Below are 15303 nucleotides of genomic sequence, written 5' to 3'. Positions count from 1 at the left end.
TCTTTATTGCAGGAATTTTTCTTTCATGATGCTATTTGTGTGCCCAACTTTACTTGTATTTCTAAGAAACCTATTTTAAAATACTCCAACCGTTTAATGAATTTGCTGTTTACTCGTGGATCTTATTTTTTATCAAGCTTTACTTGCCTCCTCTATTTGGTATAGCAAATTCTTTAAATTTCAGCGTAAATCTTTCTATTTTAAATACTGGAAAGGAAAGGGTATCCTATCTGTTCATCAATTTAATTTCCCAAAATTCTGTACTCCTTTTTGCTTCATTACAAGAGCGCTATAGTTTACCCAATTCTTGCCTACTGTTAGACCCGGCCTTGTGGCATGGCCATCCCTGACCCCTGGCCACACCCCCTGAGCCGTACACCTCATTCAGTCCCCAGTACACGGCCTAGCCGACCCTGCCCACCAGGACCAACACACACCCGACCCGGACTTCCCTGTCAGTGCCCTCCATCTTCCCAGCACCACCGGGACCGCGTGCCCACTTCCTGCACCTACGATGGCCGCCCGGCCCCAGCACAACCCCGGCCTAGAGGCGCCACCCCGGCTTGGGAACATCGCGCTCCCATAGAGTGAGAGAGGGAGAAGCAGTTTCCATCACACCTCTGGCCTCCCCTCGGGAGATGGGTTTCGATCGGCCCTCTGGCCTCCCTGAGGGCTGGCTCCACGCCTGCTGGGTGTCTGGGACTCCTCCCGACCCGGCATTGAAAGGATCAAAGGACAACCTGGCAGGAAACTCCAACGAGCGGCCCCCAGGTGCTAAGACCCCTGCCTACACGGACCCCGGACATCAAAGAGGAGCTGACCTATATCAAGGGGTGCTCTGGGGCTATCTGGCAGATTCGACTCTGGAACGACGAGAGCCCTGCTGACGTGGTCGCGGCTCCCTTGCAACCTTGGAACACCTGAGCCCTGCTGAGTGACTCGCGGCTCCCCTGAAGATCGTAAGACCTCCGAACTTGTGCTGAGCCCTGCTGAGTGACTCGCGGCTCCCCTGAAGATCGTAAGACCTCCGAACTTGTGCTGAGCCCTGCTGAGTGACTCGCGGCTCCCCTGAAGGTCGTAAGACCTCCAATCTGGTGCTGAGCCCTGCTGAGTGACTCGCGGCTCCCCTGCAGATCGTAAGACCTCCGAACTTGTGCTGAGCCCTGCTGAGTGACTCGCGGCTCCCCTGAAGATCGTAAGACCTCCGAACTTGTGCTTGAGCCCCGCTGAGTGACTCGCGGCCCCTAAAGACTCCTCTGGTCCGGCTGGACCGCAGCGTATCCCCCGGCTCGAGGATTGTGAGCTGTGCGTTGGGTATGCCCCTGCATCTATGCGGATCCGCCAAAGACTGTCCCACTACCCCCTTCCCTACCGAGACTCTCTGAGCCAGAGCTCTATTTTGTACATATCTACCTTGGTGATCATAAAGATCTGACAAAACTGAATAGATAAAGATCTGGTCCCAAGAACCTACCGTGTGGTGTCTCTTTGTCGTGTGGTGCCGTGTGTGCGATCCTAGATATGAGACTCTTCCCCCTGAGGAGTCTCCCACCAGTGCCTGGCTACGATACCACGAGGGTAGGTCTCAGAGTGTTCAGGTAACCTCCCTGACTTCCCTGGGGTCGCCTTCTAACACCTACCCCAATATTTTAAACTTTCTTATGTACTTCAATCTTTTTTATTGACCAATAAATTTCCTTCTGATTCTACTCTGTTTACTCCCTTGTCACCGCTGTATAATATTGCATGTGATTCCGATTCTAAAGCATCTCCTATTTATAAGCATTTATCTGCTCCTATTTCTGATAGACCAAAATCCCCTCTTGAACTGACTTGGGAGAAAGACCTTACTGTGCTCCTCTTTGTTCAACAATGGAATAAGATATGGAATAACATTTTCACTACCTCTAAAGCTGCCAATATCACTCAGGTGCCAATTACGATCCTGTAAAAATATTCCCCGTATGACTCGTATCCGGTCTTTTTACCGTACGAATCGTACAAGTGCCGTACAAACTGGCAATCACGATTCGCATGGTAAAAAGTCCATACGAACCGCATTAGGAATCATTCCCCACACGTCCTCGGGTCGGAAAATGTGTCCGACACGTCCTCGGACGATTTACCGTACAAATGTGAAAAGTGAAGTCCGACCGAGGAATCACGATCCTACCCGTGCGTCCGATCTCACAACCGTATGGTAAAAACACCGTCCGCACCGAACTCCCATTGCAACCATGGAGACATGTGCCCGCATACGCGCCCAACACTCCCCCCAGCCCCCGTACGTTCGACTCGTACCCCCCCCAGCCCCCGTATGTTCGAGTCGTACCCCCCCAGCCCCCGTACGTTCGAGTCGTACCCCCCCAGCCCCCGTATATTCGAGTCGTACCCCACCCGTGTATGTACACCCCTGTACGTGTCGTACTCCCCCGTGTATGTACACCCCTGTACGTTCGAGTCGTACCCCCACCCGTGTATGTACGTACGCGCTGGGGGTACGCACCGTACATACACGGGTGGGGGTACGACTCGAACGTACAGGGGTGTACATACACGGGGGAGTACGACACGTACAGGGGTGTACATACACGGGTGGGGGTACAACTCGAACGTACAGGGGTGTACATACACGGGGGAGCACGACACGTAGAGGGGTGTACATACACGGGTGGGGGTACGACTCGAACGTACAGGGGTGTACATACATGGGGAAGTACGACACGTACAGGGGTGTACATACACGGGTGGGGGTATGACTCGAACGTACGGGGGCTGGGGGGGTACGACTCGAATGTACGGGGGCTGGGGGGGTACGACTCGAACGTACAGGGGCTGGGGGGGTACGACTCGAACGTACGGGGGCTGGGGGGGTACGACTCGAACGTACAGGGGCTAGGGGGGGTACGACTCGAACGTACGGGGGCTGGGGGGGTACGACTCGAACGTACAGGGGTGTACATACACGGGGGAGTACGACACGTACAGGGGTGTACATACACGGGTGGGGGTACGACTCGAACGTACGGGGCTGGGGGGGTACGACTCGAACGTACGGGGCTGGGGGGGGGGGTCGGCGCGTACATACGGGGGCTGGGGGGGACGGTGCGTACATACGGGGGCTGGGGGGGGACGGTGCGTACCGGGCCACCTACTCTGGTCGTTTCGCGCCGTACTTTGCTTTTCCGGCACTTTTTGGGTGCCGTGAAAATATCGCCGTCCGGACTGCTGTCGGTCCGAATCGTACTTCCTGGGTCGTGAAACGCTGCCTGAAAGCGTCCCGACGTCACGTCGCAGCATTCCCGGATCACATTCGTACGTATATTTTCGTCGGTCGGTGTTTTTTACGATTCGTACGGAAATGGTGTTTCCGTGCGAATCGTAATTCCATGTTTGTAAAGTTTTCCGACCGGGTACGAGTCGGACGGAGAAAACTCTCCGACCGACGGTTCGTACCCGGTTTTTACCGGATCGTAATCGGCACCTAGATCTTTATTTTTCCTGTATAATAGAGCTGTTTTTACACCTACTTCTATTCAAACAATTGATTTGTCGACTTCAGCTTTATGTTGGTCTTGTCTTTCCTCCTGCCGTAATGTTTTTAATTTTTGGAAATCTATTTGGTCTAAATGTTCAAATATATTCCGATGTAATATACCGCTATCAATTCAGAGTGTTTTACTTGGAACTATTGCTGATTATTTTCATGACCATTCTCCGAAACCAATGTAATTTGATCTTTTTATTGCACTTGCTTTTAAAGTTATACTTTCTTGTTGGAAAGATAATTATAGACTATGTTTGTTAACATGGTAGAATCTTATTTGTGATGAACACAGAATATCTACTGTTTCTTCTTCATCGTTATCTCAGAAAATTAAATCTGATTTGGTCTGGTTACCTTTCACTACTTTCTTGTCTTTGCAATCATCTCTATCCTAATTTCTATATTTCTCTCTTTTAGCTTTTCTTTCTCTCCTTTTTTCTTTCTATCTTCTTTTTTTATTCCTTTCCTTTCTCTTTTTTCCTTCTCTCTTTTGTATAAAATATAAAATCGATTATAGTTAGACATGTATTTTTCTCAATTTTATACGTTTTATTATTAATTACGCTTTGTATTTGATGATTAATGTTTGCCCATTAATTGCTAATGTTCTGTATTTCGATACCTCATTCTCCTGCCTTTTGATGACTGTAATCTTTACATTTCTTTCTGATTCAAATAAAAAATATTCAAAAGAAAAAAAAAGCCCGCCAGCCAGAAAATGTTTAATAAATCTCATTGTTTATAATCAAAAACACATCCGGTTGTTAGATCGTTGTATTCTTTAAATTGTAATTGAATTGTGTAGTGCTGTAATGCATGCAGGCCTTAGAAATCAGATTGCTTTAAGTGAGCTAGACACTAAATATAAACACCGCCTCGTGAAAGGAAATTTCCTACCAGAAGTAGCAGTTTTATGGGTCCAAAGAACCCTCTTGAGGTCTTCAAAAGAGTTCCAGGATTCCTGACGACCAAAAAATCCTTCCAGTTTGATTTGCAGTGTTCTAGGAGAATGAGAGAAGATGGCTTTACTAAGAACGATCAAATCACAATAAGTATAATGCATAATAGGACATTTTTGTTTACATGGTGTTCAGTGGTTTTTCAAAAGGTGGATTTTTCCAAACATGAAAGCTATTGCCTTAATGATTGATTTGAAGTATACAGAGTTAAATTACTTAATTTAACACCATCTCTCTGGGTAATTTACTCAATTCAAGGAGACAGGAGTCATGCAGATACAATGCTTGTCATAACTATGAATGCTTAAATGACAAACACTGAAGGGCATCTCAGAGTAATAATGACAGAATGAGATCAGAAATAAGTAGGACCAAATGTTCTTTTCCACAGTCTTCATCCCATATGGAGTGGATGCAGAGCATAGTTCATTTTAAAATATGTTCAACAAAATGGCTACCCATTTGTACTATGATTCTTAAAGCAGGATCCATGCATTATGAACACTGGACAGTCCGTGGTAACAGCTAGAGTAAAAGATCTTGACATTTTAAAGAAAAACCTTACTTGAATCATGTATACTTTCAATTGCAAGAGGCCACTCTTGCTGTCTTATAAGAAGCGTAATTGCTATAGCAAGTACGGCTGCCTTTAAAGCACGAACATAAATTGTCTTAAATGTCATAACACTCAGTACTTATGAAGGGGAGTGGCTAGCAGGCACAAGATGGCAGACGCACTCTGAAAAGGCTCTGCACACTTACCGCTGTTATCCACCTTTAATGCCCCTGCTCTACTGTTCTGCGTACCCTCTTCCCCTTGATGTGTTGCCAGCGGTGAGCTGGGAGTCATATCAGCCCTAGGCTTGACTGCGGGGGTGAAGCAGAAAGCATTGTAGTGAGTTGTTGCACCCGGTCTGGCTCCCGTGCTGCCATTTCCTTCTGGAATCCTAGTTGGGGCTCTGTGCTTGCTGGGCTTCGGTGAGGGTGCTGCTGGTGCAGGGCCTGCAGGCGAGCCATCGGTGGTCTGCAGAACAAATATTAGGTGCATTGCCCTTGAAACTCTATAAGCTGCTCTGGGCACTCACCCTCCATAGCGGACATTGGTGACTGGGGCAGTTTGACCAAGGGACGATCTGGGCCTGGTCCCAGCTGTCATTGGAAACTTGCAGTGGACTGATTATAGCTGCCCCTGTGTCTAAGATTAGCGCCAGCCTTCAGAAACCTTCTCGCTCACAGGCCTGCTGCAGCAGCACCGTTGTGGGCCCCGGCTGCCGGGGGGTGGATTGGACCTGACCTCAAAAGTGCTGAAATGCCAATATGTCCTTGTGGCCCAGCCCAGAGATGCCCCCTCACCTGAAGAAGTCTTGAAGCCCAACTGCATTGTCATGCCAACTTTGCTTGGAGCCATGAATAAATAAATACATATGAAACTCTCATTGGCCTCATTAACCTGGACATGCTTAACCAATCTCATCACCATAGGGAGCCAACCTGCCTGTGCAATGGCACGTTCTATTGTTCTCGCCCTTTGAAGCACTATGGGAGCTCTTGATAGGTGTCACTGACCCAGCCCTCCTGGAATACTGATCACATAACAACTTGGCATGCCTGTCAGTAGCTGGGGCTAAACTCTTCTCACACCTATAGCCTGGCTGTGCTGCAATTGGATACAGGGCTGATTGCACTCTGGTGTCTGTGACTCGTGCCACCCCTGGCCTCTTGTTGGAGGCTGACTAGATCATGGCCCACCCGTGGTGCGGGCTGCATTGCAGGGAGCTTGCCAGCAAGGACAGTAAAATACTGCCGGGCCACCTGAACTGCTACACTGTAGATTATCTGTAGATACTGACAGATGAGCCTGAGGTCGGGGGACCGTTGGGAGGCAGCAGGTGCCCCCGCTGGACCCAGAAGCAGATCCTGTGATTGTCACCTCACTGCTGCCGACCATAGCAGGACTAGGACTATTCTTGCTGCAGTGCCAATAACCTTACTTGTGCACCCGAGTTGGCACTGAGGTGTGCAGCTTCTACTGTGACCTATGGTAATCGAACTCTTGTGGAACATCCCAGGCTGCTCATGCTGTGGTGCCTCTCGCTCTCTATGGCAAATGCAAGCAGGCCCATTCTGGAGGTGAACCCATCAATACTTCTCAGCTCAGGATAAGGCGGTAGAGGAACCCCCATCAGTGGTAGCTTTGGTCCCAGGAGATCAACACATTTCTATCTGTGGGAGTCTCTCAGGGTGCTAACGGTGGACACCCTTAGGAGTGCGCTGCCTGGATTGGACCCATCTGATGCTTAATGCATGACTCTCAACCATGGGCCAACTATGCTCAGGAGCAAAACAGGTGACATTGCTGCAGCCGCCAGTTATGGAGCAGCGACCTAGAGACTGCGCGGTGGCAGGACAGTCGGTCTTAGCCGACACCCTTGACGCTAAACTTGACACTGTACTACAAGCTGTGAAAAAGTTGGGGACCATCCTTGCGCAGATGCACACATCACTTGAAGGCAGAATTGACAAAGTAACAGCAAACTTTACATTACTGCATGCTGAGCATTGCAAATTAGCGGACAAGATACACCGTGTTAAACACACGCTAGCTGAACTTCAGCTGACCATGCACGAATAAGCAGCATTAATGCAGGCACTGGTGGATCAGGTGCATGCACTGGAGTATATGGTGGAGGACAAGGAGAGCTGCCCCAGAAGGAACAACATATGTTTGTTGGCTCGTCTGGGGAGTGTGGAGGGATCGGATGTAGTGACCTATGCTGAGACATACATTTTCAGTCCGCTTCCTTGCGTGGCGCTCTCCTCATTCTTTTCTATCAAAGGAGCCCACGCATGCTGGTCTACCTTTCGCCACCCTTCGCCAACCCTAGGCCTTTCCGGTTTTGTCTGCTCAACTATAGGGACCACACCTCCATTCTGCATGAAGTGCATAAGTTGCAACAGATAAAAGTGGGCAACACCTCTGTCATGCTCTTTCCTGACTACACTATGGCAGTACAGTGATAGAGAGGGTCTTTCCTTGAGGTTAAGCGGTGCCTCTGCAAACTGGACATTTGATACTTACTACTGCTTCCTGCCTAACTCTAAGTGATACTTTTTTGTAATGCAAATGCCTCTGACACCATAAATCACAATTTTTACTTTTCTCAGCAAGCCTATTTATTGACTGCGAGTTATATTTCATTTATAACAATCTGAGGTACTTTGAAACATAGAGAACACTTCTTCATTGTGACAAGTACATGTCCTTTACATAAAACATTAAACAAACTTTACATTTTTCACAATAACTTGATGACAAATCGACGAACATAAACAAAATACTTTAAACAAACAGGAAAATTGTTGCACTTCAGTACTAAGATATCCTATTTTATAGAGTGTGGGGACTCAAACTTATTGTTGCCTCAACATTAACTACTTGTTGTGGTCCTATGCAGGGTCATCGAGAAATATTTCATAGTAGTTGTGGAGAGCATTGACTGAATATGTTGTTTTTGCTCTTCTGGGGACGTTATTGTGTAATTTTTTTCCCAAACGTGTCTCGTTCTCTGCTACACTCTATAAAATAGGATATCTTAGTACTGAAGTGCAACAATTTTCCTGTTTGTTTAAAGTATTTTGTTTATGTTCATCGATTTGTCACTATAGATTCCGGCCCCTGAAAACCTTACAGAATCTCCCCGTGTTATATATCCCTAACTCTAAGTGATGGCAGATTGGGCCTCACATTTCTTCGACTCTGCAGAAGATGCCTGGGATTGGATGGGGTCCAACAGACTAGCGGCATGGAGCCCCGTGCCAACTGAACCGGTGTAGGCACGGTGTGGCTGGGAGCTATTACAGGGGGTGGCACACACAGGTATGTTGCCTCTCACAGCTGGGCCCCGCCTCAAACCTGGGACAAGTAATACCAGAACAATGTCAGGCTATACAGATGGCAGCCTAAATGCAAGAACATAATCAGAGTTTAGATCCTGACACAACTTCTGTGAAAACCTTTAGTGATGATGGCTCCTCCACCAGATGGCCCTCCAGAGTGGACTCAGTGGCCCCCAAGCAGCTGATGATCTAAGAAGAATATAGGTTGACTGCTGTTTGCACACATTAAAATGTTCTCTATTTCTTATTGTCGCCATGCACTTCCACTGCAAGTACTAACATTTCTTATTTCACAGCCGATGCTGGCCTGGCTTACAGAGACACATCAGCCACTTCAACACCCAAGTGGACTTTATATTGCCTTGCATCGCTAACTAACGCCCTAAATATGGTAGTTGGCCTCTTCCTACCCTGCGACATGGGGTTCTGCAACCCTGGATCTCGTAATCCCCCTGACGCTTCCTGTAACTGGCCTCTGCAGCCGGTATTTGCCACATATCGTTTGGCAGTTTGGCCAGATACCTGTTGACCCTCCGCTCTCATAATGTTACCTGTTAAAAAGTCCCCTTTCCCACAGTTACATCAAGCTACCCGGGAGGTCCCTGCCCCCTACCCGCTATTAACTTTGTGCCTCACATGTGCCTCCAGCCCATGCTGCACAGCCATCAATGTGGCCTTGATCCATCCCTTACATGTCACACAATATCATTATTACCTGGAATGTGAGGGGTACGCACACACCCTCGGGTCAATATACCATATACTCTTACCTTAAACACAGGTCAGCACACATCGTTTTATTACAAGAGACACGCCTGACACAAACTGAGGCCCGCAAACTCCGGGGGGGGGGGTGGTGTAGACAAGTATTCGTCATTGACTTCTCCTCTTATACCAGGTGGCTACTGATCTGGGTGAGGCCAGGAGTCCCCTTCATAGCATAGGAGGTTGAGGCAGATGCTGAAGGTTGATATGTGTTGATTCACAGCCAACTTGATGGCCATCACCTGCTGCTAGTGGCCAAATATGCCGCTAACATGGCTCACACATCATTCCTGCACACATTGACGGACAAGTTGTGTGGGGCTCCTTGGCTCCGAGGGGGGGATTTCAACTCAGTACTGGATATGGCCCTTTCCTCCCCTACCTTGCACGTTAGCCACATCCAACACCTAGACACTCAGTGACTGGCTTATTCACTGGCAGCTTGTAGATATCTGGTGCCCACAACCCTACCCTGCGAATATACTTTGTCTACTCATCACCCCACACCTTGCATGTTTGACCTGCCTACCGCCTGCGGTCCAGCAAAGAGAATACCGGTGGTGTACATATTTCGATCATAACCCTCAATTCTTTCAACTAGCATGGGACAATAACACACCTGCAATACCCACATGGTGTCTACATCCCACAGTGCTTGAAGATATGCTATTTTGTGCATCCTTGGGTGCCGCTACAGCGGACTATTTCAAGATTAACAACACTGTCACTGGCAAAGGGTTTGAATGGGATGCCATTAATGTGACCATTAGAGGGCATTGCTTGGGACTAAATTGGAACATTCACAAAGAGCTAGATGTTGACATCACAATAATTGAGCGCATCCTCTTGAGACAGGAGACGGGTTTCATTGCCTGACTGGGCATATCCCGTTGTCTGGCAGAGGCGCGCTGTGAACAGACTTCACTGTTGGAAAGACTACAGGGCCTGAACAACGCTGTGCACTTAGCCCACACTCATGTACAGCGGACCAGGCCAGATGCCTACTAGCATGGCTGATATGCCAGGATTGACCTTGTCACCCTATCTTTTCTTTAAACTCCTCAGCGGAGCACCTCCTGCACACTCAACATGAAATAGATGAGGAACTGACAAAACATTATACCCTCTTATACAAGTCAGTCTCTAACACCCGCCCGGACACTCATGAGGACTTCTACTCCGCGATACACCTGCCCACCGTCACACCTGAGCAGAGCATGGAACTAGATGAACCTATCACACTCTTAGAAATCTCTGAAGCTATTAGTGCCCTAACCGTGGGCAAGTCCCCGGGCCGTATGGCTTACCTGCCAAATAATATAAAGCCTATGCCCCTGTGATTGCCCCCACCTACTTGCCCTTTATAAGCGTTCCTATCAATCTCCTCCCTTCCGAGATTCCTAAGTAAGACCCTGCTCATTTCCCTACCCAAACTGGACAGAGACCATACTGTCCTGGGTCCCTACCGGCCACTGACGCTGCTTAACACTGTCTATAAGATCTTGGCCGGAGTGCTAGAAGACAGACTGGCACCCTTAGCACCGTCTCTGGTTCATACCGATTAGAATGGGTTCATGTCAGCCCGCAACACATCACTCAATTTACTGCGTTTCTTCCGGGTCTCTAAATAATCTATGCATCAAGGGCCTCACTGGGGGTGTCTAATCACTGACCTTGAAAAGGCTTTCGAAACACTTGAGTGAGGGTTCCTGTTTGATTTTCTACCATTCTACAGTGTCGGGGCATGCTTTCTCCACCTGGTCAAGCTGCTATACACCTCGTCATCATCCAGAGTTAAGATAAGCTCCTATATTTTGGACCCTATCTCGATAACCAGGGGCACCTGTCAGGGCTGTACGCTGTCCCCCTTGCTGTTTTTCTAAGCTATTGATCCATTTGCCATGGCTATCCAAACAAGCGGTGTGGGGTCCCACTGGAGGACAGAACTCACTATATGCTGATGACCTGCTCCTGTACATTTGAGAGATTTGGGTGGCAAATGACATACTGGCCCGGACTCTCAATAATTTTGCAGCCGTTTACAACCTGAAGGTTAACTGAGCCAAGCCCCGCTTGTTCCCATTTACCCACTTTTATCCTTAATAGTGTTCCTGTGGTGTGGCAGCCCACTGTTTTCCGGTACTTGGGAATCAGGGTGTACCATCAACCAAGAGACCTGTTGGAGGGAAATGTGGTGAGGGCAATAACTGCTAATAAATCCCAGATGTCGTTTTGGTGTACACCCCAGCTGTCTGTTACGGGTCACATAGCCCTGATTAAAATGATGTTCCTATCATGACTACCTTTTTTACTAATGTGCAATCACATATCTCACCTTCCTTCTTTCTTTATTTCAAGAGCACCATGAAAGAATTCACTTGGAGTGGGTCCTGTTGCAGGTTGGCACTCTCTAAAATATACTTACCCACTGAACAAGATGGGCTTGCTGTGCCAAACATGGAGCAGTCTTACCTCGCCTCAAAGAATCAACGGCTGGCCAAAGGGGCGGCAGTGTTGCAACTTCAAGACACTGATGTGCTTTCACCAGCCTGATCCTTTTTGTCGATTCTTCGATGTTTTTACCCCTGAATGTGTGGGAAACTGCCAGACTCATTGTTCCTGGATGTTGCTTATAAAGGTTTTTGCTGTAGTCTATGGCTCACACGATCCGTCATCCTAAATGGCCAGCGCTACCCCTGCTGGGCACGCCTAGGGATGGTGGTGCCACCTGGCACACAAAAAAAAATTTCTAACTGGCTGGAGGCAGGCCCGCACACCGTAGGGGACCTTTACGAAGAGGGCCCCTTAGCACAATATGACACATTATTAGAGGAAGATGAACTGCCACAGTTCCTTTTACACAAGTCATTCATAACAGCACTTGGATCTACATGGAGAGACATGTTAAAAGAAGCCTCAACACACCTTACTGTTCAGTTCAATACCTGCACGTAATGGGGACTGGCAGTCACCTGACAAAATAGTTTTCAGTCTCCCTGCATCACCACATGGCGCAGCCTCTCATGTCCCTGAGGTGCCACAGGGACACTGACCTAAACTGCCCGTGCACGGATCGAGAGTATGCTGCCTTACTGGAAAGTCCGATACACAACCCCAGGAATGCTTGCTTCAGCCTCATCCAATATTACATCATTCTGATCTCGGGCAAAAAAAAATGATATTTCAACCGTGCTGATGGCAACACACTGCATAAGGAAGACACTCTGGGGCAGTGCAAGATACCAATTGCTGCCAACTGCGACACCATACTACAGGATTTTCGCAATGAACGACATCCAGACTCTGACCACTCAACCACCACAGAGTGACTAGAAACACCAGGGCCAGTGCCTCAAACTAATGCGTAGCAAACATGTGCAAGGGGCTTGGTGTAATGCTTACCCCTCATGCAGTTGAGATCCTACTTGGTGTGCTCAAAGTGGATTGTGCATGCTGCTACATACTTACTGAGAGCCAGAAGGGGTGCAAGGTGGGACTAGGGGACCCGGGGGCAGAGTTATTCCCCCAGTTCTTATTGTCCTACCCCTTCACCCTTCTCCCTTTCTGGTGATTACCATTGCCAACCTTCACCCATATCTATCATGCCTGCTTTAGGCCCACATCAGGAATTATACAAGCATCAAATTAGGGCTCCTTTGCCTTGTGAATCCTGCATAGTTGTGCATCACAAATGCTCCTATGCATGCTCATTGAGGCACTTGCCACCGAATTACTGAACGTGCTATGCCTCACTTGATTAACTAAGATATGTTCTTTCTTATGCAATAATGGTGTATATCTGGCGAATATTGATACTGAAATGTCAACTCTTCACTATGTTTATACTCATTCTGAAAACAAATAATAAACATTAAAAATAACGACACTCAGTACTTACGAAGTTTTCTGCGTGAAGGCAAAATTCAGGGATTTGGTAATGGAGTATTTAACATTTGAGTCTAGTTCCTTGACGTTATCCACATCAATGCATCTTGGAAAGGCTTTGTGATACACTTTCCACCTAGCAGAGGTAGAAGGATAGAGAAAAGACAGGAGAAAAGTGCCAATGAATACTTCAGTCGGGAAAAGTGTTCTAGAAACCTGCCTTATAGGCACAGCAAAATGGCTGCCATTTGTGTCACACTTTTTTATTCAATGAACAATCACAAGTAACCAAGACATGAAAAGAAAGTGAATGTGTGAGAGTGAAGGGTATGGACAGAAGTGGGGGTGTTGGGTGTTGTGAGAAATTGGGCTGTTGGTTCACTGGGGTGTGAGCCTTGGTCAAACAGCAAACACAATCCTTGTCATGTTGAGGCACAAGCCAACCGTAAATGTTCATGTGCTCAACTCCCTGTTTGCTTGGCACACAGCAGTCAGGCTTAGCTCAGGAGCAATGGGTAAAAAAAAGGATCCCACACCAAGTTAGAAAAAGTGATTCATAAATAAAACAAGACCAAAAATGACATAAAAAAACAAATAGCAGAACCAGAGATATACAATTTTGAATATTTTAGACAAATAACGCCCAAAAAATACAAAGCACCAGTTTTGGTTATCTTGTCACACTGACAGGGCTTTGCGTTACTTGGCATTGGTTCCGATAAGGGTGGCAGCTGTGAGGCAAGGCTTTGCGGGGCTGTGCATCTGTTCCAACGAAGACAACAGCTGGGCTTGGCAGAAACTCCTCCAGGCCCGCTTCCAAGGGTTCAGGACTGAGGTGGCACTACTTCGGAGGGCCAAAATCAGATGGCAAAGCCCAGGAGCTGGGATCAATGTTGTTTGAAGCCTATGTGTCCTTGAAGATTTTGATCAGGAGGACAGCCAACTCGCCCTTGGACTCACTCTGGGTTCAAGAGATGCAAGTCTAGTCCTCACCAAGGCAAGATGACAGCAGGCAGCAGGTCAGCAGTCCTCCAGAGCAGCAGTCCATCAGAGTGGCAGTACTTCCTGGCAGAGTATTCACAGGTCCAAAAGTGTACTGAAGAGATGGTGTCTGAGGTCCAATATTTATACCTGGCATCCTTCCTCTGGAATGGGTTGGGGGAGAAACATCTAGAAACTCACTTTGCAGTCCTCAGGCATCCTGCCTTCCCAGACCTGGCTCCAGACTAACTATAGAGGGTATTCAAATGTAAGTAAGCTGTGCCCAGCTCCTCTCTCCCATCCTGCCAGTGATAGCCTATGCAGGTACGCCTAAGCTTTCTATTGTGAGTGACTGTCTAGATGGAAAACACAAAGTCCAACTGCCGCACTACACCCAGCCCAGTGATCCAGAGACAGGCTGCAGGCACTAAATTGATAGGGCAGGTAATTGGCAACTTTCAAAAAGCTTTTCACTCGCACTACGAGCAGGAGATGCTGCACACATTGATTGTCTCTGCTAGACATGATTTATATGCTGAATGACTTAACCTGTAAGGTTTAGACTTGTACAAATTATTTGTGATTGAATTCTTATGGGGTCTTTGTTACAGTTTACATTTAATTTGATTAAACTGAGAATGGACTTATGGACTTTGTACATTGTGACCAAAACATAAACGCTAAATCTTACTCTATCCAATGAAAATTTCTGCATCCATAGCATCAAATTGATTCATTGTGTATGAAAGACTGGGAATAATTTGAGTGGACTTTGTATACATTAATCTTTGATGTGTGTAATCACTCCATTGTGTTTTGCAAGATGAATGGTAATTTGGAACCTTATGACCTGTACCCTTAAGAAATTTCATCTATTGAAAACAATATTTTGTTTCTGAACTTCTCTCTAATATACAATTGTTTTCTTGTCTTTAGTTTATTTACTTTTCTTCTGTTATGATCCTTACCTTCATGATAATAATCAATTTATGTTTGATTTGTTACTGTGACCTGTTGGGACAGATAATTGAAAATTTGAACATACATATTAATGTGTTCTTAGAATTAAATCCCTTAGCTTTTTGGTCTGCTAACTGGTATGCCAGTACCCGTCCAACCCGTTCGCCGTACTCGTACTGCCGTGTTTTAAACTTAATAAAGTCAGTACCCACTTTATCTTTAAGCCTTCTACCAAGCTTTGCTCTCAAATCCATAACCTGTAAATCGTCAGGGCCTCTGCTCGTATAATAGTTGCACTCCTAATAGTGA

The 15303-nt window shown here is 47.1% G+C and overlaps 1 protein-coding gene across 1 annotated transcript in view; it reads right to left on the bottom strand.

Annotated features, from left to right (window-relative positions):
* LOC146780373 (hydroperoxide isomerase ALOXE3-like) overlaps positions 1 to 15303 on the bottom strand; it is a 325955-nt gene that overhangs the window by 194668 nt on the left and 115984 nt on the right. Inside the window, exons 4-5 of the mRNA XM_085638942.1 lie at positions 13067 to 13189; positions 4445 to 4548 (exon numbers count right to left, since the gene is read on the bottom strand). Coding sequence (XP_085495068.1) covers positions 4445 to 4548; positions 13067 to 13189 — 227 coding nt within the window. The remainder of the gene's footprint in view (positions 1 to 4444; positions 4549 to 13066; positions 13190 to 15303) is intronic.

The sequence above is a fragment of the Triturus cristatus genome, chromosome 12 (assembly GCF_964204655.1).
Source record: "Triturus cristatus chromosome 12, aTriCri1.1, whole genome shotgun sequence".
NCBI classification, from domain to species: Eukaryota; Metazoa; Chordata; class Amphibia; order Caudata; family Salamandridae; genus Triturus; species Triturus cristatus.
Note: the sequence above shows the minus strand (reverse complement) of the source record. Positions and strands in the feature narration are given on the sequence as shown.